At 41.2% G+C, this 17,018-nt stretch overlaps 1 protein-coding gene across 1 annotated transcript in view; it reads left to right on the top strand.

The window, feature by feature from the left end:
* The window catches only part of LOC133346429 (immunoglobulin superfamily DCC subclass member 4-like), a 346,604-nt gene that overhangs the window by 99,701 nt on the left and 229,885 nt on the right, over positions 1-17,018 (top strand). Inside the window, exons 4-5 of the mRNA XM_061557994.1 lie at positions 5,877-6,010; positions 9,193-9,330. Coding sequence (XP_061413978.1) covers positions 5,877-6,010; positions 9,193-9,330 — 272 coding nt within the window. The remainder of the gene's footprint in view (positions 1-5,876; positions 6,011-9,192; positions 9,331-17,018) is intronic.

Genomic DNA, 17,018 nt, shown 5'->3' on the forward strand with positions numbered 1-17,018 from the left:
CTTATCATTGCCCAGAAGTCAAACTGCTTGCAGATGAATGGCATTTCACACTAATGGCATTGTCTTATCGTCCCTTATTTTCTCCTGGTCTGCCATCAGGTGCAATTCGTCTGGGCAGTATCAGGCACACGTATAATAAGCGAAGGCATAAAGAATATATGTTAGTGGCTCATAACTCATCTGGAAACTACTTTGGTGCTCATCATGGGCATTATATCTATATGAAACATTCATTCCATAATGTGAAGTTATAAATGGAGTATCAGCGGATACAACACTTTAAACTTAGATGGTAACAAACCATACGTTTTCATCACCCTCCTGCCTCCGCTTATTTTAAAATTGTCCGAATTTGTGAACCAATTATAAATCAGTGAACATCTGTGATGTTCCTGTGAATTAGTGGTGACATTGTTGCTGATCAGTGCGTAAAATGAAATGCAGTGCAGTGCCCCCATTGTGTGTCCACCGTGCTGCTATTCACACAAGTGTCACTTGAATCATTCACTTAACAATCATGCATAATGCATGAAGTTCTGCCTCACTATGAGCGGAGGCTTGATACGTTACTCACAAACTAGCCACCGTAAGGAATATTAACTGATCTTCTTGGTTCTTTCGGCAAAAGTCACGTAGAAGGGAAGTAATAAAATAATAAAAATAAAACATAATAGTGAGAATTGTTTTATTATGTTTTATTTTTATTATTTTATTACTTCCCTTCTACGTGACTTTGCCGAAAGAACCAAGAAGATGAATCCCTGCAGTCACGAAAGCTTTAAATCGAATATCAACTGATGAGTAAGGCTACATGCATGGAATAATGTTTTGGCTGTAATCGTTTAAACCCTAGTTGGCTGGCACGATGACAAAGAACCCTTGGCTTTGGCACGAGGGCTTGCCTATAAATTGGAAGGTTGCAATTTCAATTATTGGTAGGTAATTAACTCGGAAAATCACCTCTCTCGGGTAGGTACATCGAGGATAATTTTGTTGAATGTTAATAGTTAATATCTACTTTTAACTTCGACAATGTTATTGGTCTCAGACTACCGTACAATACCAAGTATTTTATCAGCTAAGGAAAATAGCCAGTGATGGGCGTCCCATGTGTAATATTTTTCATTTTCTTTACACTTTTTGTGCAATACAAATGTTTGTTGGTGTTTCCACGGTCGTAAGAAATTAGTATTGTTCTTATCTGGCAGCAATGTTGTCAGGTTTTTTCACTTTGCGGTTGCTATGGCGACGTGTTTCCCCTTTACGTGGCAACAGCCAGCGATGTGCACTTTGGTGCACAGTCGGTGAGGTACACTCTGAAACCAGGCACAGCAGTGCAGATGCCAACAGTTTCCCCATCATTTGCAACAATCAGAGCCTCACTGAGCTATTTGAATGTTAATATCTCCACATTTATCATGAATTATTGTCGGCATATTTGCGTTCAGTTCAGTGCCTTAACCTGTGTAAGTTACGTACAGCACTTAGGCAGAATACATAATTACATCTGCTTAATCTTCTTTTTTAAGAATGCGAATATAACCATGACTGTCTACTGAAAAATTATCGTGTACTTGCCAAGCAGAACGAAATTGCTTCCAACCTATAGAAAAAGACCCAAACATCCCACTTGGCTATGTTGAGAAATCCATTCTCTGTCTTTAATTAGGAATAAGTAAGATCTTGGAGAAAAAAATGTCCTTAATTATAACTGCTCTATTTTATGAAATGGCTTGTCTTTATGGAAGACTAATTTTTAAATGTTTTATTAATAGGATTCCATTGCTTTACTAGAACACAAAAAAGTAATTACCGGTCTGTGTACAATTTACACATTATCATAATGAAGCTGGTAATGAGCCTTTCCATCTGGATTTATCTTTTGCATCTGTGCTTTGGATAATTTTACGAGTACATATTGTGCTTGGTAGTGTATTGTAACTACTTATGCAATGTAATTACCTACTTATGTCGCAGTGTCTCTAAGATCCATTATATGGCAGATGTGCACTTTGCTAATTCCTTGCATACATTTTCAAAGCCTCCAAAGGGTAATGACAGAGCGTTAAACCAATTATCTTTAAAAAGGTTACTTCAATGATGATGGGACAAAAATAAAAGGCAAGTCCAATCTCTGACAAAAGAATGACACATTTTGAATATGAAACGTGTGCATACATTATTGAAATGCACACAGGTCTTGTTGCTGTATCGTACTTGATAAGAGCACTTTTTGGAAATCTATCCTGTCTTGTGTGCTTGTGTGCACACGTGTATACAAGCACTCAATTCTAGACCCAAACATCGCACCTCCTGGCATTAACATACCTCTTAAGGACACTGGTGGAACCATCAACCGCTTCAGAACACCAACAGACCGATGTGCACATCTTCATGAATGGAAAATTAAAGACACGCCAAGACTGTGGCCAAGTTCCCACAGCCTTCTCACTAGAATAGAATTTCGGTGCTTAAAGTCTACTAAACGTACTCAAATATTCTGCCAATATTCCCGGTTCTTCTCTACCGTCCATCGATAAATTATTATCCTTGCTTGAACCGTTATGTCTTTTAACAAGAACACCATTTTATTTGTTTATACTATCCAAACACCTTCAAACTCTCAACAGTTTGGTGACAAAATGATTGTTAACAGTAATGCCCAGTCACAACATAAAACGTCAGAAATGGAAATAATAATAATCATCAGCAGCCATTGTCTATCCACTGCTGGATGGAGGCCTCCCTCATGGCGCAGTGCTGCTACCATTCATCTTCTGCACTTGAATTGATCTCGTCGCTCCATCTCCACGGTGATGGAGCGACGCGTTCTCTACTTTGGCTGCCACTCCATCACCAGTCTCGTCCATTTGCAATGACCCCGTCCAGCGACGTATTCTGCAGGAGCTCATTCACCGTTCGTAATTGTCAATAAGAGTAACACACAACAAGTTTTCGAAACGAAGTTAAATAACCACTGAAGGGTCACCACCTGAAAGCGCAGCAGAATGTTTGTGCCGAGGGCAGTTATTGACAATGGATTGGGATCAAAAGGATCAAATAAAGAGTCTTTGTTGCCAGACATGATATGGACTAGAAACATGGAAACTGACAAAGAATATAGATGTAAACCTGAAAAGTGCATGGAAAGACGCATGCTTGGACTGACACAGAGAGACAGATAAGGGAACACGTGGATCATGATATATTCATATATCAGAGACAATAAACTCATCAGATGATACAAATCAATGATAGGTTATATCTTATGTATAAAGATGAGTGCAGGGAATATGTTTAGAGTATTTGGCTGTTATGTATTTCCACATGATCAGCCACTTCGTTGAGCTATCATTTGTGGCCAGGTCGCTCATGAAAAAGAAGCTAATAGCTCAGTGGGCTTTACCTGGTAAAATAAAAAAAATGTGACTTAAAACTTTCGTGACTGCAGGTATTCATATTCTCTTGGTTCTTTCGGTAAAGTCAAGTAGATAGAAAAAATAATGATAAAAAGAAAGTGATTAAAAAATCTCACGATGTTTCGATCGCAACACAAGCGGTCGTCATCAGGAACGTGACTTTACCGAAAGAAGCATAGAATAAAAATAAAAATTGTTTACTTTTATTTGTATGTTTTAAGTGATTTGCTTATCTTTGCTATACTTTGCACTCCTATCGTGTTTTTGTATTTCTTTTGCCGTAGCGTTCTGACCCACCACTACTGGACATCTGTGAAAAAGGGCCTTATAGCTCATCGGATTCTCTAATATAAATACATATTCTGAATCTGTTTTAATGACTAGGGCTGCAAATATCATTGGATTGCAGCCTCGTTATTGCAGACTCTGGCTGTTAAATGAGCTATATGTACTAGAGGACACCTTTACAAGTCAAATTTGAATGTAACAAAATATATTTTTAGATAACCACCGTAACCCGCGACTCTTGCAAACATTACAGAACGTAAAGAATCATCATTAATGCTCTGGGAAGACACACAACCGTAGTTGGGACAGCGCAGGGGCTCCAGCTCATAAGGTTAAAACAAAGGGGAAATGGGTGAGAGTTAAATCTAAAGAGACCATAGATTGGGTACGGGAACTTAACCAAACACTGCTCAAGATCAGCAGAATTTCTGATAAACATCAGGAAGCATGAGAAATATAATCAGCCAAATACAGTTGAATACTGAAGAGCCTAATCAACGTTAAACTAGGTCAAAACAGCACTAAATATTGAAGTCTAATAAAGCGTCATGGGTGTATGGTATTACAACTGAGTAATAGTGACGTTCATCAATAATTCGTGAAGCTCAGAACATGGGGTACCGTGGAGCATTCTCATGGCTCAGTGTTAATTTCTGAGACTCGTGGAGCCCAAAGGCACACTACATATTCTTGGGTGCATCGATCATTCGCGAGGTTCACAGATCCAAACGAAGGTATGCCTACGATTATTAATGTTTATTATTATTTGTTTAGGCTCAATCAGTCAGACTCAGATACCATATTGGTTTTTTAAACACTGTATTCATTCTTTATGTTTTACACTTTTTGAGCCTTTCCTATCCTGTCCCACATGAGTATATGCTTCATCTTTGCCCTTACAAATGGAAGGCAATTCAGAATATTATTTTAGAAATTGCAGCTATGGGAGGGGAAATGGCTCTGTCAGTTCATAGTATGCCCAGCATATGAGCAAGTATGTTGTGCCTTTGGCATTGGCATCTATCCCTTGAACAAGAATAGAATAGAATTGAGCCTTTCATTTTTTACACGACTTCATGAATCTTTCCAGGCTCATTGCTCAATTTTCTAAGTGTTTCTTATTAAATTATTAAACTATTTATATACACTCTGACTTGTGGTCACTTAAGTGTCTTTATGGGTTTGCTGAAACATTAGTGTCATGAATCTTAGTAAATGATCATTTATATGAGTGTTGCTTATAAATATCGTTTACTATTGATATCATCTCCATTCCCATGTAATTAGCATCCCTAGTATAGCTGTTGGTGAGGATTATTGTGGTAACATTACATTTCCATGATAATTAATATAATGAATTACAGCTTTTAGTGATGAGCATAACAGTCATACTATCCAAATGAACATGAATACTATATTACAGTACAACTGCTCTAATGTGGCACCCTAATAGTATCTATGGGGTCGAGGGGATCTTTGATTCTCCTATACTTTTGTAAATCCCAAAATAATAAAAATTTTATTGGGTTAGATAATAGCAAAAAGTATTCCATCATGGTTATTACATGTACTGAATTGTCTTAGCTGCCTCTACGATCAGTATTTATGACAATACGAAACTACAATTCAGGATCCAGAGTTATCACAGGAGGAAGAAACCCGGATTTTAACCCAGGATCCCTGTGGTGCAGATGCACTGCTCTGCCACAGCATGAGTCCGCTGAGCTACCCTGCCACCTCTGTTGTGAATGCACCTTTGCAAGAGGTTCCAGCCACAGCGATTAACCCTGATACTTCTTCACACAACACTCATTTCAATTTCGATTTAAAGCTTTCGTGACTGCAGGGATTCATCTTCTTGGTTCTTTCGGTAAAGTCACTTAGAAGGGAAGTAATAAAATAATAAAAATAAAACATAATAAAATAATTCTCACGACGTTTCGACCACAAGCGCAAGCAGCCGTCCTCAGGTGAAGAACATGTCTGTCGATAAGACAGAGTCTAAAAAAAAAAGACATGTTCTTCACCTGAGGACGGCTGCTTGCGTTGTGGCCAAAACGTCGTGAGAATTATTTTATTATGTTTTATTTTTATTATTTTATTACTTCCCTTCTACGTGACTTTACCGAAAGAACCAAGAAGACTCATTTCAATGATTGTTTCTTTCAGACACACAGAACTACCCAGCGGGGTGCTTCACGTCGGTGACGTGCGGCTGAGCGACGCTGGCCTCTACCGCTGCGTGGCCTCCAACACAGCACGGCGACGCACCAGCCCCGAGGCCATCCTCACTGTGCAGCAGGGTATGCCGAGCTGACGAGTGACACCCAGTGCTCTTTAATGCGGGAACCGGTGGCGTATTAATGGGGATCATCAACATCGTTCACCGAAGGCGTCTTTGCAACATCTCCAATGGCCTCGTGGTCTCGTGATAGCACAATCATCTCACTCCTGCACAATCTCACTCCTGCACAATTCATCTCACTCAGAAGTGGTCATCCTCTTGGGTGTGTTCCCTTATTTAGCCACCGTTTCATTACCAATCTCAGCCAATACAATAAATGGTGTGCATCTGAAATGTAATTAAATCTTCCAGAAATATAAAATACAAGGCAACCGCATGTGATGTTGTCAAAAGATGCGATGAAAAATCATACTTTGTCTCCAAAAACTTCAAGGGTAATAATGTGAGGATCATTTACACTTGTCAAGTTGGATAAATTGCTCTTTCAGACTGTCAGTTTGTAAAATAATGTGTCATAACAATGTTGTGTCAATACCATATTATGTGAGAAAGTTGTTGAATTATCATAGCTCTGTCATCGTCACATTATTTTGAATACTCCTAGCCAGTTAAAATGTAACTTTTATTTCAATAAAAAATACGTTTCATTTAAACTTAATATTTAAAACATAATTTATCGAAGGATTAACTACTTAGCAATCAAAAATTGACTCAATAATTTTCATACCAATATTTCTGACCAAAAATTATAATGCATTATTTACCTAAACTCACGCAAAAATCTGCATGTGAACAATTACACACCGAAATCGATGATGAATCAATTATAGCCACGTAACATCAAAAGCACAACAGTCTCTTGGCAGCTAAATATATTGCGAGGGATTCCATAGTAAACCTGCAAATGTGATGTGATAAATGTTAGTGACGTTTGTCGTGGTGTGAATTTCAGAGAGAAAAGAACCATCGGTGTTTATGTCGCTTAACAAACCCTGACACGCCAGTAATAGTTGTTGCATCAGAGATGTGAAGATGCAGTGTCTCTGAGATATTTAAGTTGTTTGGGATTTACCACCTGCCAAGAGTGAACGTCGAGTCAAAGTCAATGTATCTCCCTGCTCAGACAAGCATGAGACAATCACTGCTGGTCAACATTGCACCATGCTCATGGCCTCGATTGACTTTACACTAAAGTGGTTGCTCACTTTGTGACTCTGGTGGTTTAATAGGCTGAGTCTACCCCTGACTGGGGTTTGAACTTGCAACCTTCCAGTAGCAGGCTGAGCACTCTGACCACAACACCGCCAGGGAAAGTATAAGTATTACAATATCTGGATTTATGAGGATAATTTACTTCCTAATTTGCTGGCAGATCCACTCACTGTATAATGATCATAATTGGTGTGAACATTTTCAGTGGCTTGTGTACAGTGAGATTAATTTCAGGTTCTGCCTCTGCCTAAACAAAAGACTTGCTCCACTGGCACAATTATTACTCTAAAGAGGTTGTATATTCAACTCGGATTCTTTAACATGTGGGCTGTGTAATTCAGCAAAATGTACAACATGGGCAGACTTTATGGTAGAACGGGGTTATGCGATTATTTATGCCATTCGTTACTCTTCTGATGATGGATTTGATTACTTGACTATGCAGACAACATGAAAATATTATTTGGGTCTTTCGGTAAAGTCACGTAGAAAGGTTCAAAGAAAATAAAAAAAAAACTACTGACGTTTTGTTCGCAACATAAGCGGTCGTCTTCAGGAAAAAAACCACTCTCGACGTGACTTTACCGGAAGACCCAAAGAGTATGAATTCCTGCAGTCACGAAAGCTTTAAGTCAAGATTTTACATGAAAATAGTTGGGAAATAATCTCACCTCTGTTCCCACGTGGACCGTTGGACGGAGAGTGATGGTTGGGACATGGTTACATCATCAGCATCATCAGCCTCATCACGCTGGGCATGGCATAGGGGATTTCCCACCTTCGATAGGCAGAATGTAGGGCACCAGAATTTTTTTGAAGGGGTCCGAGTAATTGTCCGCAAAAAAATGTGTCAATAACAATTTTTATTTCACAAATTGTCCCAGCCCTAATACATGGTATGCAACTCGCAAAAGTTAGTATTTGTACCGACAGACAAACAGATGCCTATAACTTGTGAGTTGCCTTTCAAAATACTGTAAAACATTATCTGTGATTTATCACAGATTATCTGATGAGGGTTGGATAGTGGCAAAGTGATGAGTTCACTCCGATATGAACTAAGGAACCTGAGTTATATTCCCAGCCATGGTCAGCGTCAGCGGCGTGCGGTATCTGGACCAATCCTGTGCCCTCCCTTCACCCAATCTGTGCCCCCTTTTTTAGTTTGTTGTCCTTCTCCTGCACCTCCGATTAGCACGGTTGGCTAAGTAGGGTGCGAAAGAAGTTCAACATACAATCATACAATCTGCACTGACCAGCGTTGCAAACACAGTCCAAGAAACCCCCTTGACTGAATACAGCATAGACATATTTTGTTATTGGGCACAATTGGAAAACACAGCAACATTTGTTTGCCGAGGACCGTGATTGATGGTGGGCCAGTTTCAAAATGATAAAATACAAAGGCAAAGTAAAACAGGTTGAGGTGCCATTGAAAAACTGAACTGGATAATGAAGAGCAGCATACCAGTGTGCGTAAAGAAGAACATTATATATATATTCCAGAGTAAACGATAGAGGAATGTAATGAGGAAGACTGAAAAGTGGGCTTCAAAATAAATATGAGCAAATCATAATTCACGTGCAACAGATTCACTAAAGAATTGGATATATGTGTCGGAGAGATACGACTGGATAACACATCAGAGTATTCATAGCTATGGGAGTTATTGAAGGCGGATTGGGATCAACATCGTGACATAGCTTGGTATATGAGTGCGGTTTGGTGTGCTGTAAAAAAAACTTAACTTAATAATGACATGCTCTTTGTTTTTTTCGGTAAAGTCACGTAGGTAAAAAATAAAATAAATGAAAACAACTAAATTAAATCACGACGTTTCGAACGCAACACAAGCGTCCTTCTTCAGGTGGGGACAACGTAGCGAAAGCACAACCGCTTAAGTGTGGACACACTGCTTTCGCTACGTCGTCATTTAATTTAGTTGTTTCATGCACGAAAGGCCGATCTCTATCTAGGGGTTGGGTAAACGTGAATGCTTTTTCTCGCCCGTCCTTTCCCCCCCCCAGTGACACTGAGGCCGCAGCCAGCGGACGTGATCATCGTGGCGCCGCCCGAGAACATCACGGTGGTAGTCGGCCAGGCCGCCGTGCTGGAATGCTTCGCGCTGGGTCAGCCGCCTCCCATAATATCGTGGTACCGCCTCGGTATGTCCCCACCCCCGCCCCACCGCCCCACCTTTTCAAACTGTGCACCGCTGGAATAATCAGGTTGGGTTCATCAAACCTGCGTTGAAGATCGTTTTGATACAGCAAACCTGCCCGGCCTTAACAAGCATCGATCCTTCTCTGAGCAAGAATGACCTTTAATGTATTTAAGGTAATCTTTTTATACAAAAGCAATCTGTCCTTTATAAAACCACCTGATTTACTGGCGATAGCTATCGAGCATATCATTTAATTTGCGAGCGCATTAAATTTGTATACACCTAGTTTGTTGCTTTTCCCTACCTCGATACAATGAAGGGGGTGTTCTAAAGATTTAGAGGGAGATACCGGGCACGTGTTAGATTGCCCCAATTCCATACAAATCATCCCCGTTTATGTGTGCTATTTATTATTTTATAATTACCAGTCAGGTAGAGGTGCATCTCTGCAATTGCTTGCTCACGCCACTGCGTGCGGAAGGCCCGTCACTAAATCGAGCTCTAACGGGTATTTGGCCTACTCTTCCACGCTGGTCATATATCTGTTTGGAAGCGGTGGGATAACCCACACTTGACCCCACCACACTTGACCTGCAGGTTGACTAACTGTGGTGGAGCCATTTGCACTGCTGGGTGGACAGTGGCAGTGGAGGTGGGGGGTGGAATTTAAGAAATTTGCACCATGTTTTTAAATGCCACGCCGGCAGATGGAATCGAACCCACTGACCTCTGGATTGCAAGTCCAGTGTGCTAACCACTACACCGCAGCTAGTCGTTCCCTTTATTCATGCGGAGCCTCAAATCAGTAATACTTGAAGAAGTCCCAGTGGGTTTCCTGACCAGCTCTTTCTTCAATGGCTTGTTTAGCATATGTAGGGATGGGATCCACAAACACATTTAATGTACAACCATCTCCTGGAAACCTCGCCACCCAGCAGGTTATAGGAGCTTCAGAGCACCGAGATGTGTGAGCCATCAGTTGTGCCTCTAAACGACACAACACGGGCGTTTTTTTTACCAAGCCTGAAAATGATGATGACACATTTGCAATGCACGAGAACATAAAGTAGCAGATAATGGTGTGTACATGCATTTAGACGTTTTATTTAATTTTATTGCAAAACACACTTTGGTTCAGAGCGAAATGTGTACATTTGTAAAGGTATTCTTAGGTTTTTTCGGTAAAGTCACGTAGGTAAAAAATTAGAATTAAAATTAATAAAAGTAAAATAAAAATAAAATAAAAATCACGACGTTTCGGAGGCAACACAAGCTTCATACTTGATGCAGCAGTCGTGCTGTGACGGTTCCACCTGAAGACGGAAGCTTGTGTTGCCTCCGAAACGTCGTGATTTTTATTTTATTTTTATTTTACTTTTATTAATTTTAAATTTTTACCTACGTGACTTTACCGAAAAAACCTAAGAATAGGAATCCTTGCAGTCACGAAAGCTTCAAATCTAGAATTGGTAAACGTGTTGACACCGCCCGCTGAGATACAATGGCAGCGTGAGCGTACGTCCCTCGGTCTGTTGAGAGAGGAAGTCCTCCTCCAGGGGAAACCCACACGGGTTCAAATGGAAAACGGTGCCGTGAACCGATATATCTCTACGAAAAGGAAATCTCTGATTTCAAACCCAGGCAGATAAGACTGGATAGCTCTGGGAAGGCAATGGGTCGGGCAGAAGACAACGCTGCTCTTAATTCAGCCTCCCAATCATTAGGGGGAAGAAGCTAATGTCACAATAACCACTGAAAGATTAAAAAAGGGGTGCCCTCAGCATGCTGCAACGAATAACCTAATCATGCCAGCAGACCTTGGCATAGTTTGTGCAAAGAGCATGCTACTCCTAACTTGTATATAGGAACAACGTATGAACATTGGTTCTGTCAACACCTTTGTGGGCTACGAAAATTGGATTTTTCTGTTGCATTGCCTCTTGCCCTAAGGATGGGTTTGATGCCTTCATTCCATTTGCTAATGTTGAGGGCTTAGTCAAAAGTAATGCCACCGATAGTGAAAGCACCAGGCGTGCTTATGTGCAAATGATGCTGAGAGGAATGCACGCCCTCGCTCGAGCACTGCACAGTTTAAATTGCGTCCTAAATGGTGCCGCAGTCGTGAGCGAAACGAGCAGAGTTGAGGTCAGCCGCAAACAATGCTCCACAATCACATTCCTGTTGAAGGAGTGAGTGACGAGGCAAAGCAAATGCACGAGTGGATGGTCAGCGTGTACAGTGATGTCAGTTTGAACCGCGAGGGGTGTCTATTGGTGGGTGAATCGTTCAGATCCGGCAAGGCAAACATCGTTGACGAGCCATTGTTCGTGGACGAACTGCGTTGTCCAAATACGGTGCGCGCAGGTGCGTTGCCGGCTGCCTTGGGGCTACTGTCGTATATGTGCACCGCGGCCACATGCCTCGAGGTTTGCAGGCACCTATGACGCTCTGAACCGGGACATTCCTGACGAATGTCATCAGACGGAGTCGCATTTAGATGCCTCGTAAATCCAAAGTGTCACTGTGGAAAATGCAATTGTGATCGTGGCGGTGAGGTGTGGGGTCCAGCGTCATGACAACGGAACAAAGCGGCAGGATGTGGATGTGCATCAGACATCAACTCCACTAACAAAGCCACGTGGCCGTGCCCATCTGCAGGGACGTCACGCACGGGGGGGGGGTCAGACATTTGTGACGATGTGTGACGAGGGGGGGGGGGGGTGAGAAATGTGACGTCACATCAAAATGCGCAACTTAAAATAAACATAGACAACACGTTCTACTTGATGAAATAGACGTTTTAATAAATGTTTTCTACTACAACATCAGAGTGCAGCGCTACATTAAATACGCATTACAATTACAATAGTTTAAAGCGATTTGAAGCATTCTAGATTTGGAGCTTTCGTGTCTGCAAGGATTCATACTTTTTGTTTTTTTCGGTAAAGTCACGTAGGTATAAAATAAAATAAATGATTTAGTTGTTTTCATTTATTTTATTTTATTTTTTTACCTACGTGACTTTACCGAAAAAACCAAAGAGTACAATTTGAAGCATGTTTTATTTTTTGGGGGGATGGGGCAGAGCTTTGTGACGTCATATTTGAGGGGGGAGGGTGTCTGACTTTTTGTGACGCCGTGTGACGAAGGGGGGAAGGGGGGGTCAAAAATCGTCCAAAATCGCGTGACGCCATATTTGGACAGCCCATTGGCGCCCTGCAGAGGTTTGCACGTGCGTTCGAACGGGACGCGGTCAGCGAAGAACATCCGAGATGCTCTGCTGCAACGCAATCACGTGTGACACCACTTCGTTTCCCATTGAACGACAGCGGCTGGCCACAAGGAATGCTGCATTGACAACAATACCGCATCTCACCTCGTCGTCCCCTGCTATTTGTTTTCACTCTCTCTCTCTCTTCATCCAACACATTCCCCATTGCAATGGAAGTATCAGCCGTTGGCTGCAGCCAGGAGAGCCACAGGGTTTTCACCGAGCCATTTACGGACGGTGAAAAGTGCATTGATTGTGTGGGTGACTGTTTTAAATCGCGTTGAACGTGGATACTACACGGAGTGGTGGCGCACGCCGGCTGTAATCCAGCGCGGTGGAAGCCAGGGTTGGTGAATTAATCGCACAAGTGACAAACTGTTGTGAGACTTCCCTTCCCGTGACCATCCAGATTGCAATAGCCTGGCCTTCCAGCGGAATGCAGTAGAGCAAAGTGTGCGGTGATATAATCTGTCCATTCTGTAGGGGGAAGAGTGTTGTGCCCTCGCATGCATGGGGGTTTTTTCCAGGCGCTTCGATTTCCTCCCACATGTATAAACGCTCACTGATTGTCTGAAAACATCTTAATATATAGAGAACTGCAGAGCAATTTTTAACGCAGACTCACTGCCTGGCAGCCCGCCAGCTTGTCCGTGGTTCATGAGCGATTTGCATGAACAACGTTATATAAAACCTTTTACTGTCAGTTGTAGCATCTTTGGGAGTGTGAATGTCGCAAATTATATTGTTGAAATTTTTTTTTTGCCAACAAAGTGTTTTTATATTAGTGAACGATGACTATGAGTGGACAAATATCAAGCATGGCAATGACGACTTCCCATGAAAGACCAATCATGATTGACTACAATGAGACGAAGTAAATGAGTCGAAATTAACATGAAGACTAAGTTATTTTAGTTAGCATGTCATGTGGCGGGAGATGGGAGCTGCGGGGGAGGTGACTGAGGATGGGTCAGAGTTTTTGGTGGATAGAGGGAAGGGGAGGCTGGGGTTGGGCGAGGGCTGATAGGATATGGGGTGGAGAGGAGAGCCATGGCGTGATGGAGCAGAAGAGTGATCAAGGGATGTGTCTGGAGGGTGATCGATGATTGAGGGGAGGGGTGGTGGGGAACGGGGGGGGGACCGATGTGTCCCTTACCCTGACCCATCGAATCAACGGTGCCCTGCACCGCACAATACTTGATTATATTTTTGCATGAAGTGTTGACATTTTGTCATGAAAAAAATTTGTAAATATATTGTCGTTAAATGGGTATTAGGAGAAGCTTAAAGTGTGATATTTGTGATTGCTGCAGTATCATTTTTGATACCCTGTTAGAACAACTGATTTAAACTTCACACCTTTAGCACTTTTTTTATTCAAAGTTTCAGAAGTTATATCAGTATTACTATTTTGAATTAAGATAATGTTGATAAGTAGGATAATATTAACTGAACGGATAAACATTGACAGCAAGGTAAGCAGTGGTTAAAAATAAAGTGCAGTATGATACATCCCACAGGACGAAATTTTGTAGAAGCGAATACATTAAACTACATTTTTTTAAATCTGTGGACCGAAGATAATAAAGTAATTGGTCAATGACTAAGACTATACTGAACTAACCAAGAGCCTATCCTCTTCTGATAGAAGACAGTGCGTGCATTTAAATTCACACCATTCCACCCTGTCCACACCAGAAGAGCAATTAGATGCTCGCAGTTGCTCCATCTGCGATGGAGGGGATTTCACGAGGGTGAGATGAATGTGTGTTTTTTTCCACCTCTGTTCGTAAATACTGCATGAAAAAAATAGCAGATGGTACCCACCTGTTTTGGTGGACCGTGAAAGAGCAACGGCAGATTGTTGAACAACTCTGATCAGCTGTGCCTCGGGGGAACATCTCGAAATGCACTTTAACCCGTATGAGTGTAATAACGTGGCTAATTGAGTAAGACCGTTATTTTATCAATGTTTTTTGCATGAATGTTTAAGAGACCCACCGTTGATGTGTGTCAGTGTAATATCACTGCAACGAGGAAACTTAAGTATATTATCAGTATATAATTCTAAGCACAACCTTTATAATCATAGCAATGAACATACAGTTGTAGTTTGCGAGGTTTTAAAAAGGGCAGCCTACTGCTGAAATCGTTAAAGTTGTTAACTATTACATGTAACTTGTTTTACTGATTTCTGACCTCTTAAACTATATTTTATTTTATAAACGATTTAAATAACCACATTTTTATTTTACCAGGTAAAACAGACTGAATGGTATAGCTGTTTTTCAGATGCGACTTGACCACAAATGATAGCTCAACGAAGTGGCTTATCACGTGGAATGTATAGCAGCCAAATACTCTAAATCCACGTTTCTAAATGTGGAGGAGAAAAACAGAGGACCCGGAGAAAGATCCAAGTGACCACTTGGATATTTTTCAAGTGACTAATTGGATCTTTCTCCAACATGCAAACTCCAAATATACAGGTGTCAGGGTCGGGATCGAACCCACGTCCTCCTGCAGACCAGGAGAGGGGGTTAACATCTCACCACCGTAGTGGCAAGATATTATATAATTCCTCTTATATCACTCCTTCTTTCTCCAGCTCTTCAATATTCTCTGTCTTTCTAAACAACTTTTCTCATGTTGCAGAATGCCTATCAATAATGATGCCGTATGGTCCCTCCCCGTTTAAGAAAACTACCGTCCAAGGCTACCCCATATTTATGGTATAGTAATAGCATTGTATTGTGGCAACTTCCTGACCTATTACCACTTAACGTGTTAACTATTTAGATTGTATCATTTCACTCTTTCTGTTGGTATCTCTCACTTCCTCAGCCCGCTTTTTCCAACAATGTTAGCCGGAGCAGGCTTATCTCTAATATCTTGCTGTTGCTCTTTGATCCTACCCTGCATCTCGTTTGCTCCATTTTGCTAGCCATTAGATACGTAACAATTTGTTCCCTTTGGGATTCAGAGAATTGTTACGATTCGAGGTCACGATTGGATTCAATAATCTATTCTGTTTTGCTCTCGTGGTTTACATTAAGGCCGTAATTCTTGCAAGGATTATGCAAACCAATTACATAAACAGGGACCATTTTATACAATGGACAACCATATTGCAAGACTTCATGGTCGAATGCGTCAAGTGTTTTTTTGTTATAAAATAATATTAAATAAAAATCCCTGTGCTGAGATCTAAATATATGAGTGAGTTTGCATGCAAAAAATTCATGCAGATGCAATGGGCTGTTAATGTACGAGTTTCTCTTGAATCGTTGATAACATTGATATGTCAAGAGTTGAATTCTTATAGCCATCAGTGCCACTATTTGATTAAAAGTAATCATAAAAAAAATGAAACTTGATTATTTTTGTCATCTGCATGAGCATATTTCTGCACCTCAGAATCACGGTTAAATATGTGTGTGAAATATTATGCGTGTTATGAATTGCATTGTTATTACCGTATATGCCATATGTTGCTCTATACTCCAAGGGGCATATTGTTAACGACTACACAATGAAAATGCTCTGCTTTCAGTCTAAAGATAATGATATGGGCATAAATCTTAGCTCCTGACTAGAAAGTTAAACCTCACTTTTGTCCTCATAAGAAAGATTTAGTTAAAATATTGGGTTGTTGTGAACAACTTTTTTTTATACTGTACAGATTCGAGATGACGTTTTCAAAATGTATTTACAGGAACAAAATTAGTACAGATGACAGAAGGAAACATAAATTATTCAACAGATCAAAAAACACCGAATGCAAAATCAAATATGTGAAATTTTTTACCAACATCTGGGTTGAGGACAAAAATCACGAAGGGACAAACGATTTCAAGCCCAACCTATCCCAACATTACTCTTTGAAATAAAGGTTTGAGCCCTGTGGTCACCCTTCTAAGTACTGCATCAGTTAAAATATGCAACAACAACAACTGCATTTCACCACTAAGTGGCAGTGACGTCACTATGGCGCTTGTGCCATGCTAGGTGCACGTTGAGGCCACGTGAAGCGTCGAAGACCCGCTGGCAGGAGGTCATAGAACAGACCCAAATGCCATGAGTTAACTGGCAGATGCACCAACTTTGCTCCACACTGTGCCAACTCTATGCATTTTACCCGCCAGGCGCTCCGCTCGCTGCTGTGAGCGTAGCTCCTCTGCCCTTCATTGTTGCTGGAGGGCGACTGCCTCCAACTCGCCAGTAGCATACTTCACGAACCTCCTCCACAGAGGACAGTCCTGATACTGCTGGTATTAGTCATCAGCAAGTCCAATCAGCTCCACATCCTACTGTTCCACATCAGTCCATCTCTTCTCCAGCCCATGCCGCGCCCGTTTAGCCCCATTTATCCGGCCGAACAAAAGCAGCTTGGGTATGCGGTAGATGGGCATGTGGGT

The sequence above is a fragment of the Lethenteron reissneri genome, chromosome 24, assembly GCF_015708825.2.
Source record: "Lethenteron reissneri isolate LAM-NWPU_2019-01 chromosome 24, ASM1570882v1, whole genome shotgun sequence".
In the NCBI taxonomy this organism is placed as follows: domain Eukaryota; kingdom Metazoa; phylum Chordata; class Hyperoartia; order Petromyzontiformes; family Petromyzontidae; genus Lethenteron; species Lethenteron reissneri.